At 40.6% G+C, this 20,732-nt stretch overlaps 2 protein-coding genes across 4 annotated transcripts in view; one reads left to right on the top strand and one right to left on the bottom strand.

Annotated features, from left to right (window-relative positions):
- Positions 1–18,043, top strand: part of SESN1 (sestrin 1) — a 62,955-nt gene extending 44,912 nt beyond the window's left edge. For 2 of the 3 annotated variants that reach the window (XM_060237931.1, XM_060237939.1), the window contains exons 4-10: positions 1,050–1,232; positions 4,731–4,970; positions 6,339–6,486; positions 14,089–14,201; positions 15,164–15,354; positions 16,064–16,208; positions 17,018–18,043. In XM_060237931.1, the coding sequence (XP_060093914.1) occupies positions 1,050–1,232; positions 4,731–4,970; positions 6,339–6,486; positions 14,089–14,201; positions 15,164–15,354; positions 16,064–16,208; positions 17,018–17,104 (1,107 nt within the window). In that variant the 3' untranslated portion in view covers positions 17,105–18,043. The remainder of the gene's footprint in view (positions 1–1,049; positions 1,233–4,730; positions 4,971–6,338; positions 6,487–14,088; positions 14,202–15,163; positions 15,355–16,063; positions 16,209–17,017) is intronic. The other variant, XM_060237947.1, reaches the window with a different exon arrangement.
- Positions 18,044–19,674: 1,631 nt separating this feature from the next.
- ARMC2 (armadillo repeat containing 2) overlaps positions 19,675–20,732 on the bottom strand; it is a 74,532-nt gene continuing 73,474 nt past the window's right edge. The window contains exon 18 of the mRNA XM_060237921.1: positions 19,675–19,988. Within this exon, the coding sequence (XP_060093904.1) occupies positions 19,870–19,988 (119 nt within the window). The 3' untranslated portion in view covers positions 19,675–19,869. The remainder of the gene's footprint in view (positions 19,989–20,732) is intronic.

Genomic DNA, 20,732 nt, shown 5'->3' with positions numbered 1-20,732 from the left:
TAGTTGCAGCCTTGGGGCATATAGTGTGAAATCGGATGGAAGCCTCTGCAGAGAAGAGGAGCAAGAGAGCGGCATAAGGCTAGTGGGAAATCGGTCCAGGGTGTATTCTGTTACTGTTACTCAGCTATACTATATTTTATTTAGTTGGGCTCCAAAGGGGTGGATGTTGACATTCTAGTAGTACTTTCACAGTTTTTCAGGAAGTCTAAATAGCAAGTCGATCTACAGTCCAGAGTAAACAACACTCAATGACAACTCTTGTTAAAATGCCATTCTGATCGTTTACACGACTTTAATATATAGATAGACTTAGAGTGGACTAAAATAACAGAATGGCTCTATTTTCATGATGTATGCAAGTGGGCCCTGTTTCCTCATGCCATCTAATTGGTTGCTCTAGGAAATGGGGAACTGGGCTAGATGGACTTTTGGTTTGTTGGATAAAATAAATTTATGTACAAGTAACACAAGTAACAGAGCCCTGTGGCGCAGGGTGGTAAAGCTGCAGTACTGCAGTCTGAACTCTGCTCACGACCTGAGTGTGATCCCAGCAGAAGCTGGTTTCAGGTAGCCGGCTCAGATTGACTCAGCCTTCCATCCTTCCGAGGTCGGTAAAATGAGTACCCAGCTTGCTGGGGGGAAAGTGTAGATGACTGGGGAAGGCAATGGCAAACCACCCCGTAAAAAGTCTGCCATGAAAACGTTGTGAAAGCAACATCACCCCAGAGTCGGAAACGACTGGTGCTTGCACCTTGCTCACCTTTACCTTTTTTTAACACCCAATAAACTTAGTAGCATTCCTTTCTGAGTTGAACCTATTCAGGCACCAGGTAATGTTTCTGTATGGTGAGGAAGTAGAAGCTACTGTAATGGAGAGTTTTGTGTTACTTTATAGTATTTTATTAAATACAAAACAATACAAACATGATAGCATCTTTGCAGTGTAGCATGATTAATATCTGCTATTTAACATTTTCTTCACCTATCCATAGTCAAGGAGCTTCACCACAGGGAATTTCTATTTTTGATAGTTTTGTATGTTCTTCCAGGCAGCTGCTAGGCACCAGTGCTCTTACTTGGTTAATCTGCATGTCAGTGACTTTCTCCATGTTGGGGGAGACCCTAAATGGCTGAATGGTCTAGAGAATGCACCTCAGAAACTACAGAATTTGGGTGAATTGAACAAAATCTTGGCACACAGACCATGGCTCATTACGAAGGAACATATTGAAGTAAGTAGTTCTTATCTGTATAGAATATGCTACTAAAAATGTATATACATGTTTTCTTTAGCTTTTGTGGATCTACAGTTTTTTACTCTGTAACTTTCACTCTGTGATTTTTAAGTGTTTATGTATGCTTTAACATTCCAGCCGTCTTAAGAGAAACATAAAATGGTTATGCTAAACAACATTCTGTTTTGGAAGTCCTGTTTGCTACTGGAATACTCCAAGTGTTGCTTACTGAGCATGGCTTAGTGCTCTGGTACTTGACAGTCTTGATATAACTCTCAAGTGAATGGACACTGTTACTTAAGCTATGATTCATGTAGCATCTGATGTTGAAGGGTCATTTAAGGATACCACAGGGTCTGCTTCCGAAATACTTAGTGCTGTCTCTTTCTGAACTCAGGTTTATTGGGTCTGCTGTCTTGCATATATCAAAACATAGTTTTTAAAACTTATTTAACTTGAACAAATGAGGCCAAACTATAATATTCAAAATCACCATTCCTTGAATTCTACAGTGCTGTGCTTTTTACTGGGCATTTTTCTTCCTGGCATTTTTTTAAATTATTAATTACTCTGTCAGTGGACATCTGACTAGTGAAACTTCAGCTTAACAGATCTTTGCTAAAAGTTCAGTACTTTTTAACAGTACAGTATCTGAGTAAAAGTCAGTAGAACTTACTTTCTCCAGAGTCATTCCCTACTTATTCTTTTTTTGTTCTTCCATAGCCCACTGTTAGCTTTATAAAAAATAAATTATGTAGTCTTCCCTGAACCTATGAAATATGGTGAACTATAAATACATAATTCTCATTTTTTAGAATAAGGAAGGGCTATAATTTAAACTGTATTTTCTTTCAAATACCATTAATTTTCTTCTTTCTCACACTAAGTGAATTTCATTCTAAACATGTGGATGTTGTTATAAAGTATCAAAATGCTGCTAATAATGTTTATGGCGGAGCTTTGCAGAGTTTAACAGCGTCTTCCAGTTATCCCCAACTCATAAACTGTATGGCAGACGAGTAAATGTTGTCTGATACCGAGACTGCTACCAAACCAACTGCCTACTGATAGCAGTACTTGCTAGAAAAAACCCCAGTACCTTAGATAAGTAACCCAATCTGTAACTCAACTTGTAGAAGGCCTAGTTATGTTTCTCATACTAACAGGCTGAGGAAGCAGTCTTTGAACACTGGAGAGAAAGTCTGAGTGCACTTGGAAGAGCTTACTTGAGCAAGCATTCAGGGGAATGAGCAGAAAGTGAACCAATTTAGCCATAGCCTGAAAATGCTTTCCCACATTTTGCTCAGGCTGATAGAGTCACCTAGTGGAAGATGGATTGCTACTGCTTGTGACTATAGGTGTGCAATTTAAAAAAAAATGGTATTTTTCTTCAGATTTTCTAAAAAAGCCAACCTGATGCTAGGGCTGGCTTGGCTTCTCCTGCAGCCTGGTTTAAACTGTACCGCAGGATAAGCCAGCTCCAAGATCTGCATAACCTTGGGGAGATCTCTCCCTGAGGCATGCAGATCCTGGCTGGATCAGCTTCTCCTGTGGCACTATTTAAACTGTGCTGCAGAAGGAATCAGACCAAGGATCTTTGTGCCTCACTGATAACGTGTTTTTTGGGTATATTTTTGGTTCTGGTAGACCTGGATGCACATGGCCTTGAAGCTTTTGTGCCTTGTGCAAATTCTTGCCATGGGTTTCAGAACAGTTATGAAATGTGCAAAGTTTAAGCAGGATACAGATTATCTAGTTTTAGGGCAGAGTATTCGGTCTCTCTCAAACAGGGCTTTCCAATATGGTGCAGTGAGCCATCTTAAAGGGCATTAATCTGCTTTTAATCTTAGGTCAAACCAAGTAAACTTTCAGGGTTTGAACTGTCTTCCTGAGTCAGAACATAAGCAGACAAAAATGTTCTGAAACCACAGAAACACAAAGCTGTGCAAAATAGGATATTATGTTATTTGTCTGCAGCACTCTGCACATAAGCAGCTGTATGTATCTTCTGCACCACAATGAATTAAGGCCTTAACTTGAAGCTTTGTCTGCAAGTCCACCCAGTATATATACCAACTGTAACGAGAGAGGAATTGGGGAACTGCTCATATCTCTGTTTGCAGGAAGATCCAATTGCATAACATGGATTTAGAGAGAAGATAACTAAAAGGTACTCCTTAGTACATTGCTGAGAAAGCCCTAAGGTGGCTTGCAGATCTCCATCATGTCTCCAGTATCCTCAGCTAGGGTTGCCATGGGAGCCAGTAGTGGTTGAGTGGTTGTCACATAGCAGAGGGCCAAGAAAAGGGTTTCCTGCTGCCTGCCACCACTCTGGTAAGGGTCTATATGGGAGGGCCCAGGGCACCTAGCCACCCCTGTCTTCCTTATTAGCAAGTACCTTTTAACCGTGGCCAAAGAGATGTGAGGTTTATTATAAGTACTCAAACACAATAAGTGGGTTGTGAAACTTTTTCATGTAATGGTGAATATGAAAACAATAAAGGTTGGTATAAAGAAATAAAAATCCTGATGCAACTACCTAAACATTCCTTTCCTCTAATCCCTGTAGTCTCACTCACCCTCCTTGGATGAGGGATCCCTCTCTGACTGCAACCTGCCTCCAGCTTAGCCCTTTCCAGGCAGAGCAACTGTGTCTGTAGCTTGGCCTTTTTATGCTTTCTTCCCAGTTCCCACCCATCTGCTTTTACCCAATCAGAGGGACAGAAGAGATTCTAGAAGAAGTATACCCTGTAGCTACTGCTACACAGGTTTTCCCTGTAGGCCTCACTAGGCCTAGGATCATGCCAGTGGTGGACTCTAATCTGGAGAACCAGATTTGATTCCCCACTCCTCCACATGAAGCCATTTGGGCGACATTAGGTCAGGCACAGTTCTCTCAGTGCCCTCTCAGTCCCACCTACCTTACAGGATGACTGTTTTGGAGAGAGGAAGGGAAGATTATCAACTGTTTGAGACTCCTCTGGGTAGTAAAGAGTGGAGTATAAAACCAAGTCTTCTTGCCAACAGCCTAGAGCAGGGATGGCCAGCGGTAGCTCTCCAGATGTTTTTTGCCTACAACTCCCATCAGCCCCAGCCAGCATGGCCAATGACGGGCTGATGGGAGTTGTAGGCAAAAAACATCTGGAGAGCTACCGTTGTCCACCCCTGGCCTAGAGGGAAAATGGCCTGTCCTTTTAATACAAGCTTAATGGGATGTTATTTATTTTCTTGCCATTAAAAGCTTTAGCTGCCAATTTCCAAACATTAAGCCACTATTAAAAGAACAGGGCATTTTTCTCCAGCCTTGATGGCAACCTTGGAAGTTTCCTGCTTTCTGAGAAATAGTAACAAACTGGTATCTTCTACCAGTGTAATTTATTGCTAGAAAGATCTGATGGTTGTTCTGCAGTTAAATGTATGAGGGTAATATAAACAAAATGGAGTGTCCGAGACTGACAGTTCTTTAACTCTCTCTCTCTCTCTCTTTTCCCAAAGCAACTGTTAAAGACTGAAGAACATAGCTGGTCATTGGCAGAACTGATCCATGCTGTAGTTCTTCTTACACACTACCATTCTCTTGCCTCCTTCACATTTGGCTGTGGAATCAACCCAGAGATTCATTGTGATGGTGGTCACACCTTCAGGCCTCCCTCTGTCAGTGACTGTTGCATTTGTGATATTACAAATGGAAACCACAGTATGTGTGAGACACAGAGCCCAGTTAGAAATATTCTGGTAAGTATTTCCTAGATCTTTGTTGGCTTTTCCTGAGGGGTAGGCATGTTAATCTTTTGTAGCAAAATGAAACAGGTGTCTGGAAAACAGAAGCTTTCCTATTTACATGTGCATATTTGGAAAACTTGGATGCGTCACTGCTGTTTTTTTAACTGTGAAGGACATACACAGAGTGACCTATTGAAAGTTTGATGTATTTATATTAATCTTTGACTGCGTAAGAATAGTAATGTACAATGACATGCTGCAATTGGAGTATAATTTCTGCATGAACTGTTGAAAAATTGCTTTCTGGCTCTACCAGAATGTGTTCTTGAGTACATGGGGGCATGTATACAGGCCTATCCCTTTTAATAGAGGCTTAATATGTGGAAACAGAAAGCTTGAAGCTTTTCATGCCATGGAGGCAAATAACATCCCATTAAAGGGACAGGACATTTTCTTTCTTCAAGCAATTGGAAATCCTACTGATTTCTCCCCTTTCACTCCCAGAACACCTGCCCCTGGAAATGTTTGCTTCACAGAGAGAAACACTGGAGAAGGGGTCAGGAGATGTGTATATTGACTGCTGGTATGCACCAGGATGGGGTGCTACTTTTAATGTGAATCTTCTGGAATGATCTGGTCCTGATGCATGCTTCAGTTATTCATATAAGATACCCCCAAAATTGCTCTTTGGCCAAATTGTCTTCTACATGCATAACAGAAGCACTATATAATAAGGCAGACATTAATCCTATTTATTTACTTCATTTGTACCCACTTTTGTTCTCAATGGGGAGGAAGTTGCTTAACATTCTCCTCTTCAGGTCACGCAGCAAGTTTGCGTGGCAGGGTGGGATTAAAACACAAGCCTCCCAGATTCTTGCCTGACACTCTGACTACTACACCATGGTGGCTCCATCTTTATTCACTTGCAGCAACTATATGTTCTTGGATTTCTTCCTTGTTGAATTGATAGATTACATGAAGCACTAACACATTTGAAAGAACATGGTTTGCAATTACTATTTTAATTTTTTTTTTTAAAAAAAAGATTTAAATTGATTTTTTAATCATGAGTGAACCTTAAGCCTGGTGTCCATTGATGATGTATAGCACTAGCTATAGAGACCTTGCAGCTTTTATTGCTTGATATTAGTGCAGAGTGAAGGCTATTGAGAGAATAAATAGCAGTTTATTGTCCTAATCTTTTGTTTTAATTCTATACATGGGATTCTTTGCATCAAATATAGTGAGGTTGGAAGTGACGTAAGGATACAAAGTGAATTTTATTGTGTGTGTGTTCAGTCGCAAACAACCAAAGGAGATATATGACAGCAGCACTATAGCTCAAGATTAAGTAAATGTGATTATTTGTCTTTTAAGACCACGGAGCCTTCCAGTGAAGTGGAAGCACTTATGGAAAAAATGAAGCAGCTACAGGAATGCAGAGATGATGCTAAAGCCAGCAAAGAAGAAAAGGCCACTCGTTTTGAGAAAGAGAAAAGAGAAAGCATGTTAGTCTGTTGCTCAGGTGGGTGCATATGCCTGTTGTAAATATGTTACATTGAGGTGGTTTTTAGCATTTACAGTGGCATTTTTGTAGGTCCAATTTTAATGTGAATGGTATGTTTGAATTTTACTTGGTGTCCATCAAAATTAAATAGTGTACTGTTTGGAATTGTCAGTAGCCACAACAAAATTTTCTGTAGTGCAAGTACATTATGAAATACTTCATAAACTGGCGGGGGGGGGGGGCATGGTAACTGAGCTTCAGGCCGATTGCATCCCTCCTGTGCTCCTGCTATTCCTGCAGAAGATTAATGACTACTCCCAGAAAACACAATTTTGGAAAGAACATCAAAGTCAAGAATGGGAAGGAATAGAACAAAGAAAGGTACTAAAAACCCTCCCTATAGGCCTCCTAGAAAGGGTAATATTGACTTAGAAGAGATTGAAGATTCTGACTTGGAGACTTCTGTGTTAGAGGAAATGGCGGCGGAAGGGAGTTACCCTCCCCAAAGCGAACAGACTGAGATATTGCATGCCCTAATGGAGACAAAGAATGAAATTAAGAATGATATAAGGCCTCTTAGCGGAGAGGTTGGACAATTAAAAAGGGAACTTGGACTTCTTAAACAGTCAGTCGAACCAGTTAACAAGAAATTGGATGAATTCAATGCAGTGTTGAAAACAACTGATAAGAAAGCTGAAGCTGCATATCAGATGGCAAAAAAGACAGCAGAGGCTTTAAGGATTTTGAGTCCTGGGCCAAAAATAAGATCATATTTCAGGAGTTAAAATTGAGAGAAAGAAAGGCCAAGCTTTGTGGAATATCTGTAAATTTTGGAGAGACAGAAAACCTCACTATGGCTTTTAATAGATGGTTGAGTCAGATTCTCACAGAAGGAGAAGCAGAGTCTTCCCAAGAGATTGTCACCTCTGTCTTCCCTCTAAACATTTCCAAAAAGGCTCCTGACAACATTTCCCCCAGACATTGCTGTTGAATTTAAACAACTACAGATGAAGAACAAACTTTTTAAAATTGCCAGGGAAAACAGGGACTGTGCCTTGAAGACATGATAGTTTTTTTATTTCCTAATATTCCAGCTGAAGTAATTAATGCAAGGAGGAGACTGAGAAAAACAACAAAGATTCTACGTGATAAAGGAATTCAGTATAGATGGTTACCGCTAGGCCATCTAGTGGTCAATATGGAAAATCAAAACTTTTACTGCATATAATGAGGCATCAGCCAAGTAATTAATAAATAATGTAATTAAACTTGACTGGAAGAGTTTGAATCAGGAATTATGTTTTCTTGAAGAGAAGTTGAGAGCAATTAATAGGAGAATATGCATATAGTTAGAAGATAGGATAAAGATATGATAAATGGGAAGGGAAAATGGGAATTGAATTGTTAAAGCCAATGGATTAGCAAGGAGGTGGTGGGTGTGCCCTCTCAAGACCTCCGACTGTGGAGATGTTTCCGCAGCATCCAGTTATGGAGGTAACCCTGTCCAGCTTTCTCTTGCAGACACGAGAGAAGATAGTTAAAGTTTTAAAAAATTAAGTGTGTAAAGATGGTAGTCCGTGAAAGAAAGAAGTTTTGGAAACAAAAAGGAGGAATATAATTATGATTAAAATAAGAATTAGGATAAGTGGTACGGGGATCGGGTGAGATTGGGTAAAGAAAGGAAATAAGATAAAGGAGTTTATTTATCTGTTGTTAGTATTCAGTTTGATTGGTGGAAGACAGCAAGCAAAAAATGAAGTGTATTTATATTTATAGCCCATTTTTCTCCCCAGTGTTGTCCCAAAGCAGCTTACATTGGTTTGTCCTCCATTTTATCCTCACAACAGCCCTGTGAAGTAGGTTATGCAGAGAGAGTCACTAGCCCAAAGTCACCCAGCAGGCTTCCATGGCAGAGTCAAACCTTGTCTCCCACATCCTAGTCTGACATTATAGCCATTACATCAGACCGCCAGGACACATGTATTCATGTAACTGCACAGGAATGAGCTGGAAGATGTATTTTATATTCATAACAATTCTGTAAAGTAAATTAGGCTGAAAGAGTGTGACTGACCAAATCATTAAGAAATCTTCATGGCCAAACGGGCATTAGAAGTCGATCTTTGCACTTTTGTCCTAGCATTTTAACCCAGGTATCCCCAGCTTTTTTGAGCCTGCAGGCACCTTTGGAATTCTGATACAGCTTGGTGGACAGAGTCACAAAATGGCTATCAAAGAAGAGCTGCCTCAGTAAGCAGAGCCAGAAATAAAATGTCTGTCACAGTTTACTTTGAGTCACAAAATGAAGATCCTTGTGCTGTGGTACTAGCTGTTGCCAAAGCAACATTTTAAAAAATCTGCACACAATGTTGGGCAAAGCCCCACCCAGCCCCATCTGTTTTCTGGAAAAACTTGCTGGGCACCATGGTGCCCACAGAACCACACTGGGGGCCCATTCTGACCATTTTAGCATCTGATTAAGTAATTGTTTTCCTTTGACACAGTGTATGTACTTAGGAAAGCATATATAAACAAAATAATTTTTCCCTCTTCAGGCCACATTTTTAAGATTAAAGCTCATAGCCTATATTCTGCTCTCCAACCCAGCAAAAACTAGGGGCCGGGTGTTTCCAGTTATCAACTGTAGTAGCTTTCTGTTGATCTCGAAACCATTATCATTCCGTATTCTGTCTATCTAGAAAGGTTAAGATATTGTTGGTGAAATAGCATACTGCCCAGTGAATAGCAGACAGCTGTAAAGAACACAAGTGGACTCAGGTGCTTCTTGACACATAAAGATATGTCCACTAGAATTCTGTTGTTACATGTATGGTGCATGTTGTTCCAAATCCTTAAAGTTCCAACTTTCAAACTGAATGGAGTAAAATATTCCCAGATCTTCTGGTTGCAGAGATAATTTCAGATGGGTAACCATGTTCAAGCCAAAGTACCCTTTACCTGTTAGACATACCAGGTCAGGGCTCTCCTGGCTGAACTGTGTTCTTTTTACAGACATCATGTTGAAGAACTAATATTCCCAAATGCACCAGGGCCCATTCTGGCTTGGGAACATGCCAGGGGGAGGAGAAGCTCCAGCCTTCCCATGCCATTTTCCTGAGCTGAAACTGCTGTTGAGGGCCTATTTGTGCAGCACTGGTAGCACATGAAGCCCCACAGCAGGGAAGGTTTTAGCTTGGGAAAATGGTTGGTGGGGGGGAGGTTGAGGCCTCTCTTTTTCCAGTGATGAATTCTTGAGCTGCTTTGGATCATGGTGGCTCACAAGTTTTTTCTAGTGAGATCACCAGTGAGTAATTTTGAAAAATACTTCCAACAAGTACTGGTAGGATTGGCCCTTTTCAAAAAATGGAAAGATTGTGATGATCATAGATCATGCCTTCTGTGTTTGGGAGAGGGCCACAATATGGCTTTTTACCGGGCCTATCACCAGCTCCCCCCTCAAGCCTGAGAGGGCAGAGAAGCAAGACAAAGCTGCACTGTGGGAGAAAGCCCTGGGAGCCTCAGACACCCATAGGGAAAAATAGGCCCAGATGGACAAAAGGATGAGAGCTCAGTCAATGGTTTTGGTGCCGACACCATTGGTATCGGAAGCTCAAAGTCAGTCATCTATCTCAAGATTGGTATCAGAGCTGCCACTGAAAAAGACCAAACACTCCACCAAAAAAAGTGGGTTTTTTTGTTTGGGTATATGAAAATTATCATTTTCCTAAATTCCTGAATATTGGTATTGTATTGAGATTCGATAAATATTCAGGATTGCTGATTTTTTTTCAGCTCTATTATACCCTATTGGAACCTTTATGGTCAGTGTTTCTCATAAGCTATAATGGAGAATTGCTGGGCAAGAAGAGCTGGCCCCAGGATCTGCGTGCGGTAGGGAGATCTCGTCTCACCACACCTGGCTGGGAGGTTTCTTATGCCCCCGGTTTAAACTGTGGACCCAGGAAATGCTGGCCTCAGGATCTGCATGCAATGAGGATGTCTCTCGCTGCCACACACAGACCTGGCTGGGAAGCTTCTCCTGCCTGGAGGTCTTTTGCTGCCACATGCAGGCCTGACTTGAGGAGCCCACCCGCTGAGGCAGCACAGAGTTCTCAGCTCCTCTCCTTGGTATAGATCAGGCATCTCCAACCACCGGGCTGGTACCGGTCCATGGTCTGCTAGCAACCGGGCCGCAGAACAAGGCAGAGCAGCCCCACTGCCTGCCCTGGGACCCAGGCGAAAGAGGCAGCGTGGCCTCGCTCTGAAGCTTCCTCCCCTTGCAGGGGAGGCAGCCTTGGAGTGAGGCCACACCACCTCTTTCATCCGCCTGGGTCCTGGGCTGGTAGAAGAGGCAGCGCTGCTGTGACCTTAGCCTACCCCTCATTTATAGACCCCCACAAATCAGGTGATCAGTGGGGCTCTTTATAATAATCTTCCCTCCCCTCTTTAAATGGGAGGGGAAGGCAGATTGGCCTTCTGCTGCTTGGCCACCTAGTGGGGTGGTGGCAGAAACAGCTGCAGTCTCCCCCCCCCATTTAAAGACTCCCAAGGGGGCAGGGATGGGCATGAGCAGGGGGGGCAAAAACCCCAGTACCCACCCCCCCAATCCGTGGAAAAATTGTCTTCGTTGAAACTGGTCCCAAAAAGGTTGGGGGCCACTGGTATAGATAACCCAAATAGAAGCTGGGGGCTGGGATTGGCTTTTATACGGGGTTAGCTATATTGGAGAGCCAGTTTGGTGTAGGGTTAAGTGTGCAGACTCTTATCTGGGAGAACAGGGTTTGACTCCCCACTCCTCCACTTGCACCTGCTAGCATGGCCTTGGGTCAGCCATAGCTCTGGCAGAGGTTGTCCTTGAAAGGGCGGCTGCTGTGAGAGCCCTCTCCAGCCTCACCCACCTCACAGGGTGTCTGTTGTGGGGGAGGGAGATAAAGGAGATTGTGAGCCGCTCTGAGACTCTTCGGAGTGGAGGGCGGGATATAAATCCAATATCATCATCATCTTCTTCTTCTAGCCAATCAGATCCTTTGATCTGTATTGGGCTGAATTAATACCCATAGTATTGGGCCGAATTAATACCCATAAAAGAATGATAATGTATTTTCTAGTAATTTGTTCAGTTTATACTGAACACATACCCTTACCTGCTGCAATCTGCCCAGGTTGTCCTTGTCTCAGCACTGATCTGTCTCACCTTGGAACAGATGGTATCCATCCCCTTGAGGCTGGGTGTCACTATCATCTCAAAGTCAACAGGAATTGCTACTTCAATAGGCTGACTCACCTTAAAGTCAGGGCTCGACACCAATGATTTTCAGATTGAAATCCCTCAACGCAGTGATTCTACATCTGGAATCAACCTCAAGTTCTCTTTGTATCCCAAAACAAGTTCACCCTCTAGGCATGTTGTCTAGTTCCTGAGGTCATTGGAGGACAAAGTTTTTTGAGATGTCGCCATCAGCTCCCTCTACATCCCAGAAAAAAGGAGACTGCTAAATCGCTTCCAAGTCAATGGCCACCCCTGGAGAAGCCTTGGTTTCCCTTCCCCTTCATGATGCCAAATCAATGGGGGCCCTGGAAATCTTCACAAGGTCCATACCTCTGGCAACTTCCAAAATTGTGTACAGTATTAGTCCATGGCAAGATCCCTCCCATCAAGGATCACACTGAAGGACTGTACCAAACTTTGGATGCAGGATCTGTGAGCACATCTGTGCCCTCCCCAGACGAGACTTTGGGTGATCCATCAGCACCCTTCCCCACAGAGAACCTAAAGGTGTACTCAGAACAGCTATTACTGGGGCTACAATAGCATTCAGTCTTGCCTCAACCAACAGACCCAATAATGAAAGTTTTATACAGCCCTGATTCTGGCCCCAAAGCTCTTCCTATGCTCCAAGGGATTCAAGATATAACCATGGCCATTTGGGCCAAATTACTTCATCTCCAGCATCAATACAAGCAGAAAAACCAACAATCTGGGATCACAGTTCATATTACAGGCAGTTTGAAAAACAAATATTGTAATATACTGGCTATCAATGTTTAGTAAAACCTTTTTAAAAGTCACATAAATCTTTTGTACACATTATAAAGAAGTACAGCCTTAAAATATTACAAGAAAGGTCCATCCAGTGAGCACCCAGATATAGGCTCATTTTGTAAAAAAAAACTTCCTCAGGAGTATTCCTATTTCCTTCAAGGTTACCAGCCTCTTGTTACAATTCAGTGTTCATGTTCTCTGCAGTGTCTTTATTTTCTTCAAAACACCCCCATATAAGCAAAGGTATCAGCAGTTGACATCCAATTGTTTTGCAGATTATAGATACCCCTTGCCCCATCAGCAGAGTTATAGAGCTACCTATAGGTAGCAATCTCAGACCAGGAGGCAGGGCAAGCAAAAGGGAAAGAATCCTTCTCAATAACCCAGAGGCAAACACCTTTCTGCCTGGCCAGGGTTGGACAAATTGTTCTTTGAAGGGTTATCAAAGGTTTTTCACAGATGTGCCAAATTATCGATGCTTGGTATGTGTTACTGATAATAAAGGTTATTTTCGGAGTTTAAATCACTGCCTCCACTTCAGTCCTCAGTAATTCCTTCTGTAATACCTCAGCCTTTCTTGTCACAAGAGGTCTCTTCCCTCATGTCAAAGGAACCATTACAAAGCTTATCCCTGGTAGTGACTCAGGTTTTTCCCCCCATCTGAGTACTCTGTGATTGATAAAAAGGGGGGTAAGCAAGAGGCCCATTCTGGATCTGAGATCTCTGAATAAGCATTTACAGATGTCAAAATTCAAAATGTTGTCCATTCATGTGGTAACAAGGACTAATGTTTGGTTTTACAACATTAGATTGGAAGGATACCTACTTTCATATTTTGATTCATGTGGCCTGCAGGAAAGACCTGAGATTTAGATACAGAGGGATTGCCTGTGAGTACACAGCACTCCCATTCCGCTTGGCCACAGAACCTAGGGTGTTTACAAAGTGTACTTCAGTAGTCATTTCTTATATAAGATTAAGATACAGTCTATCCTTGCCTTGATAACTGGCTTTTTGTGGATGGTTCCCTGGACAAATTAGCTGCAAATCTTAGATTCACTCTAGGTACCCCCTGCAGGACATAGGCTGGATTTCTTCCTGTTTATGATAAAACCTATCTCCTGTCCAATCTATTGACTATTGGGGTATGTATAAAAGCCATCAAGGGAAAAGCATACCTTTTATGGGGAAATTCTAGTCTCTTACATGTTTTTGAAAAAGAACTACTACTTGAAATAGTAATAGTTGAAACTGAAATTTCTTTGTCTGGAAACTTTTTCCTATGCTGGTTATACATTGTCTATTATAATTCCTTTTGTCTGTTATAATACTCATGCTGGACAGCCCAGGCTAGTTCCATTGGCCTTGATCAGTATTTGGATGAGAGACCACCAAGGAATATCAGGGTCGCAGCAGAGAGGAAGGCAATAGCAAACCACCTCTGAATGTTTCTTGCTTTGAAAACACCATGGGGTCATCATAAGTCAGCTGTGATTTGACAGCACATTATAATTCTGCAGTTTGCTTCTGTGTTTAATGCTTTCTGTATTACTAAAAATGGTTTACGTTTTTAACAGAGGATGAAGAAATGGCACCAACAAGAGATGTGTCTCGCCATTTTGAGGATACGAGTTATGGTTACAAGGATTTCTCCAGGCATGGAATGCATGTGCCTACGTTGCATGCTCAGGTAGCATTTTATGTTACAAGCTTTAGAACAGGGAGTTGCACATGTGGCCCATGGGCTGAATCAGGCTCGCAAGCAACTCACTGTCATTTGCTTCCTTCTCCCTCCCTTGTTTCCTTCTGCATCACAGCTTGCTTTGCCAGGCTTGCTCAATTAAGCTCCTGAGCAAAGCCTCTATTTTCTCCATTGGCTGACCAGCCATGTACAAAAGCTCGCAATGCCCAGCCATTTCATGTTTTCCTCTGGGTCTTAGGCTCAAAGCATTGACCATGAGATTTCTAGAATGAATGTTAATAAATTAAAAGTAGGTTTGTAACTTAGACACACACCTGAACAGCATAATCAAGATTGTTACAAGCTTTAGAACAGCCCATGTGGCCCATGGGCTGAATCAGGCTCGCAAGCAACTCACTGTCATTTGCTTCCTTCTCCCTCCCTTGTTTCAATTAATGTCAATAAATTAAAAGTACGTTTGTAACTTAGACACACACCTGAACAGCATAGTCAAGATTGCTACAGCACAAGCATTGTTTCCAGATTTTGATGCAATAATTCAGAACAAGAGGCATCAGTTATAAAAGACTGTTAAATAAACAAAATATTGCAAGAGTGCTAATTAAGAGTGCTAAGCATGTTTTATTTTGGTTTTTTTTTAAAAAAAATCTTCAATTGTGTTTGTGTCCTTTATAGTTATATCTCCATCACTAAGCATTACATTTTATGACACACATGGCACATCCCAACAAGGTCTCATTTATGTCAGATCAGCCCTCATAACAAATGAGTTCAACACTCTTGCTCTAGAGAATGCACTGTGTAATCTGTATTCTAATCATGCATTACATTTGGCCCATTTAGAGGGTTTTACTGTTATCCTACGTATATAAGAGAATACTTCCCTAAACCATTAACATTATTCTCAAGTTAAATTTTAAAATATTTGTTGTACCCATTTTGTCTTTAAGGAGTATTCATGGGAGGACCATGGATATTCACTGGTAAATCGTCTATATCCAGATGTGGGGCAGCTGATTGATGAGAAGTTTCATATTGCTTACAACCTGACTTATAACACAATGGCCATGCATAAAGATGTGGATACCTCAATGCTTAGACGTGCAATTTGGAATTATATCCACTGTATGTTTGGAATAAGGTTGGTCCTGTTATCCCTGTGTGTAATGACTAGGTTTACTTAGGCTCTCGTCTTCATTCTGGTAAATAGCACTGCTATTATGAGCTTTACACATGCCTTGCTATAAATACAGATTATTAGATTAGGTTACATCAAGATCCTGTATCTAAATTGCAATTGATCCTATATCTAAATGACTTGGCTGGAGAGCAAAGGAACATAATAGCTGAATAATGCTTTATCAGTTTCCTAGGATAGGAACTTATGCTTTGGTAAAGCCAGTCATCTTATTACTTTTTTTAATGGAGACCTGCTGTTGGGAAATAATGTGGAGATATTAAGGAAGCCGGTCATTGTAGAATAGTGAATGGCTAGGAAGTGGCAGGAAACAAATTAAATGTGTGGGCCAAGTAGCTAGTTCATTGCCAGGTGCCTGGTCTTCTAAGGAACTTATTAAAGGAATTATGGGAAGCAGAGCAAAAGAACCAAAGAAAAAACTTTGTATTGATATCCATGGAGAAGCATCAGAAGTATTCAGAAGGCTATTGGCATGCAGCTGTGCTGAAGATATGGCTGAAGTTTCAATGGAGCTAGTACAAATTCCATCAGAATCCCTTATTTTTTGCTCGGTATCTGTATTTATTTTTGACGTTGCTATATGATTAATTATATATTGAGAAAGATAAGCATCAGTAATTCAGAAAAGAATATCTCCCTGTTGTCCACACAGATATGATGATTATGATTATGGTGAAATTAACCAGCTACTGGACCGCAGCTTTAAAGTTTACATCAAAACTGTAGTTTGTATGCCTGAAAAGACCACAAAAAGAATGTATGATAGCTTCTGGAGGCAATTCAAACACTCTGAGAAGGTATATTCTACATGCATATGTTTTACTTGTTAGGTTGCATAGTGGTGTCACTAAGCAATTCTGGAGGCTAAGGACCTCATACTGGTTAAATTGCAGTTGCCATAAATAATCTCATGTTTTGTAACAATAAATCTTTATCATTTCTCCAGAAAGTATTTCCACATTATTTCTTAGCACACTAGATTTAGGATTGTAGCAGTTGTTCAGACACTGTTCCACATATCTCTAGCAAGTTTATAGATTTTACTAACTAAACCAAACTATAAACCCATGCAGCTTGGTCTTGTTTCTGGAACACTTTCATTTTGCACACCCAGCTGAAGTATTTGAAGTAATACTCCCCAGTGATGCCTATATACAGTGGATCATCAAACTTTCTTACGTTTTTTTCTGTAAACTCGATTTTAAAAGGAAACTTTAGGTTTAGTGATACCTCAGTTAGCTGGGTCCTTGTAGATATCACTGCATGTTCCAACAGCACTATACTACTATAAGGAATTAAATGTTGATCTACAGCCAGTTTAGTCTCAGCAGGCACAAGTCACTATAATTGTGCAAATCATGGAAGCTGTGTATGCATCTGTCCCACCAAGGCAGCATGTAACTAGTAGGTCCACATATTCCTTGGATGATACCCTATAAATTTCCTGTATTTCTGAAGTCAGTTGCGTGGAAGGCACTGTCTTTATGAATTTGGCCATGGTTGATACTTCAATCAGAGAAATGATGCATGCCTTATGAAAAATAGCAATTCTGTGAACATGGAATTCACTCAAAACTAATTCATTGTATGTGTTTTTCTTTAAAAGGTTCATGTCAATTTGCTTCTTATAGAAGCGCGGATGCAGGCTGAACTGCTTTATGTTCTGAGAGCCATTACTCGCTACATGACCTGAAACATCAGTTAACAGTGATGGAAGGTGCAGAATATTCTACCTACCAGAGAATGGTAACAAGCTCCTGAATCAGTGGTGGCTAAAAGCTGAGACCCATTGTGCCATAACTTCTATAGTTTCAGCTCTTCCCTTGATAGAATGTTACTGCTGCTGCTGGATGTGGTGGTAGGGGGACACAACTGTGCAGACATGCTCCCTGATCACTACAGCCTTGCTTCTGGTAGCACAGGAAACCATGATTCATGGTAGCAAAGTAGTTAATTATGCAGATCTTGTACTGCTGCAAGTAGATAAAATCTGGAGCACAAGAAGTTGAGGACTTCGGCTTTTGATACAAGAATAATTGTTTTAGGAATGTTCTGATGCTGCTGTATTTGCTGGTGGAATGAAGAGACTAGCAATTCCAATTAAGCTACAAGTGAACATAAGCACTGCTATTGTCTGAGCCTATATTTGATATGGTTTTAGATAAAGTCCTTGCTCATAACCCTACTGTATGCCATACTAACTCTTATAATTGCAACAGGATTTTTTTTAAATACTGTTGCTTAGTTTTAAAATATGCTAGTGGCTTGGACTTGTTCATAGTAGTGTGGTTAATATAAGAATGAGAAGGGATGGGAATTTTTAAAGCTGCTAAGTCTGCAACTATGTGCTAAATACTTGGGAACAAGGATGAGTGTAGTTCTCTTTCTGTTATTCCTAGGAAGCTAGCTACATTGTAAGAATGTGATTTCAGACTATCAAGCAACCCCTTACTACACTGCTTACTCACAGCTATGGTCTGTCACTTAGCAGCAGCTTAAGTAGGAAAATGGTATAAAACATTAACTGCAAGTTTGGTATACAACTGGTTTTTTGGATACTTTTGTATGAGCGTGAACTGCTTCTCAAATCTCAGTATTACTGAATTATGAAATAAACCTTTTTCTCCTCTCAGGATTTTTTTTTTGTTTGAACTACTATTGCCCATTGCAGAACAAAGCAACGAATCTTTGCTGTATAAGAGATTTATGCTTCAGGGAAAAGAACAAAAGGCTAAACTGCAATCCTTGACCGTTTAACAGGAAGCAGCTGCTATTTCCTCTATTCAAAAAGTACAAGGTTTATGCTGACCCCAAAACCATAGGCTACATGCACAGTGTTAAAATTTGACTGAAATATCCTTTCCACACATTTCATCTGTGAAGTCTCTTTCAACTAGACAGGACTTGCCCATCTGCAAACAGAGAAGCTGATTATTAAACAACAGCTAATGATGGAGGAGGAGTATGTGCCTTCTGTATTTAGTGCTGAAGTGTGATAAATGAAGTTATGCAAGGATTTCAGCTAGCAGTTTTTCTCAAGTCCATCTCTGTTATGGGCTTAAGTAAGCACAGGTAAACAACTCAGGAGCAAATGGTGCATATTTGTCAGGTGCGCTAGTAGAGCAAGTTAAGATTTGTTCAAGTAACTTTTCTTCCAAAAATGGTGGTGTAGGAGGGAGGAACACACCAGTAACAAAGCCAGTTCTATCACCTCATGACGCAGCCCATCAAGAATCATGAATAAAGGTAATTTGTATTTAGAACCTTAAACTCTAAACTTAGACTATTGAACATATTAAGGCAAAACTTTTAGAGATAAATTCTTTCAGTATTCCTTTTAAAACTGCAACTTGTGCAAAGGGGAAAAGCACGTGTTGAAGTAACATACTATTGATCATAAATAGCGAAAGGGTAACATATAGAAACCTTTTAACTTACATTTGTTAAAGCTTAAGCGGAAAGCATCTGCAAGGGACAGGTTGGCAGATACATATTTGAATGTGCAACATGTTAACCACAACAGTGGCTGAGCAGAATTCATGGTAAGAAAGTTGGTGGTATCAAGCCGCAGGGAATGAGACGTTCTTGTGTAGCAGAACACCACATATAAAACATGCTGACCTGAATAAATGTATTACCCTTTGTTAACTGTATCAAGGACTTTTATCTGAGCAATAGTCAATAACATGTCACCAAAAACACTTCTGAATTCCACATGTATGAAACACACGTTTTTAAACCTACTGTTGCTGTGTAGGAAGACAGATTTACTATTGAATTCCTGCATCACCTGGTAACAAATAAGCTCTGAAACCACTGTTTATGCCTCCTTTCCACCATTCTATCATACTGTGAATGGCTTTTTCCACATTCTAACCTAAATAGGAGTGTCCTTTTGATTATTAAAAAGTGGGGCTCTTACTCCCTGCCACGGAATATGGAACCATCATTCCTTCACACTCTTGGGGGAAAGATCTATTGCAGTGGATTTTAAAAGAACATGAATCTGTAGAGCAAGCCTGATGCATGTGGTAATACTGTAACAAGTGAAGCCCCTCCCCCCAATGAAATATAATGAGAGGGAGAATAACGAGGTAGCAGGCAGGCTTGCCACCATGTCCTGCTGGCACCGCATTAGTTGCATGGCAGCAGAGCCAGCGTCCCAGTTCCAACCCAAATGCATTTGTAATGTTCTGTCAGCCTCTAACAAAGCTATAGTCAAGTACACATTAGCTTTAAGTTGTTCAAAAAAGCACTTAGTCCTGATGACGTAGATGGTTTATTTTTGTATCCTCAAATCTTACTGGAAATTTAAGCAAAGGCGTTATGCAGTGTAGAAGGTATATTAAAAAAAAAATCTGAGGACCATTTTTCACTGAAACAGCCCTTGCGGTGTCCTTGAATTATTTCAACACCACCCACCTTCAAATTAATATTTAAAGGACATAAAAATGAGTTTCAATTTTGAATTCTCTGGAGAAGCTTCTGTGCCACAGGTTTGAACTCTGATTCCCAATACAGTTTGTGGTAATCCCTTAAATCAATGTCAAAATTGTAGTCCAGTGCTAATTCTTCATCTGCAGGGAGAAGGGGAATACCTATATCAGTAAAGTCTAAAAATCATATACTTAAACTATTATAGTCACATCACATAAGCAGCTAGATGTACATACATAATTTTGTTTCATGCTGGAAAATATGAAAAAGCTCCAGGTATGTACATGAAAGCTAACTCCTGCAAGTGAATTACTCTACTCACGCCTGTCCTGTGGAAGCTTTTTCTGACTACTCTATGGCAAGTTGCCATATTAATTAGTCACAACTTTAAATTCCATGCAAACCTATGAATGCATAAGAAATTAGTATGTATATTTTCTAGTAACTTAGAAGAAAATACCAGGCTGCTAATGAACCAGTCAAGAAATAGTAGTTTAAATGGTCAACCATAAATAAACTAAGTTTTCAAGAAGGATAACAGTGCTGCAGTTATGGTATTCACGATCAAGTATGGAGGAATCAAAGTGCTACTAGAAAAGTAACAAAGTATGTAAAATGAAAAACTTGGAAATAAATGTTATGCTTAGTAATAATATAGTTCATAATACCCTAAGAATGTTCAAGACAGAAAGATCTACCTGATCTCAGGGCATCAATGTTTAGAAAGTAATAAATGAATTTGCAAAGGACTGCTACACATAAAGAAGTAAACAAGTTGCGGCCATTTTAAACAACCTCTCATTAAAGCTGCTGTCATGTGACAAGACAAATTGTCGGTCTAGAAATCTCCTGCCACAATATTACTGCAAACAGAAATTTAAAAT

This window comes from Heteronotia binoei, chromosome 1 (assembly GCF_032191835.1).
Source record: "Heteronotia binoei isolate CCM8104 ecotype False Entrance Well chromosome 1, APGP_CSIRO_Hbin_v1, whole genome shotgun sequence".
Taxonomy (NCBI): domain Eukaryota; kingdom Metazoa; phylum Chordata; class Lepidosauria; order Squamata; family Gekkonidae; genus Heteronotia; species Heteronotia binoei.
Note: the sequence above shows the minus strand (reverse complement) of the source record. Positions and strands in the feature narration are given on the sequence as shown.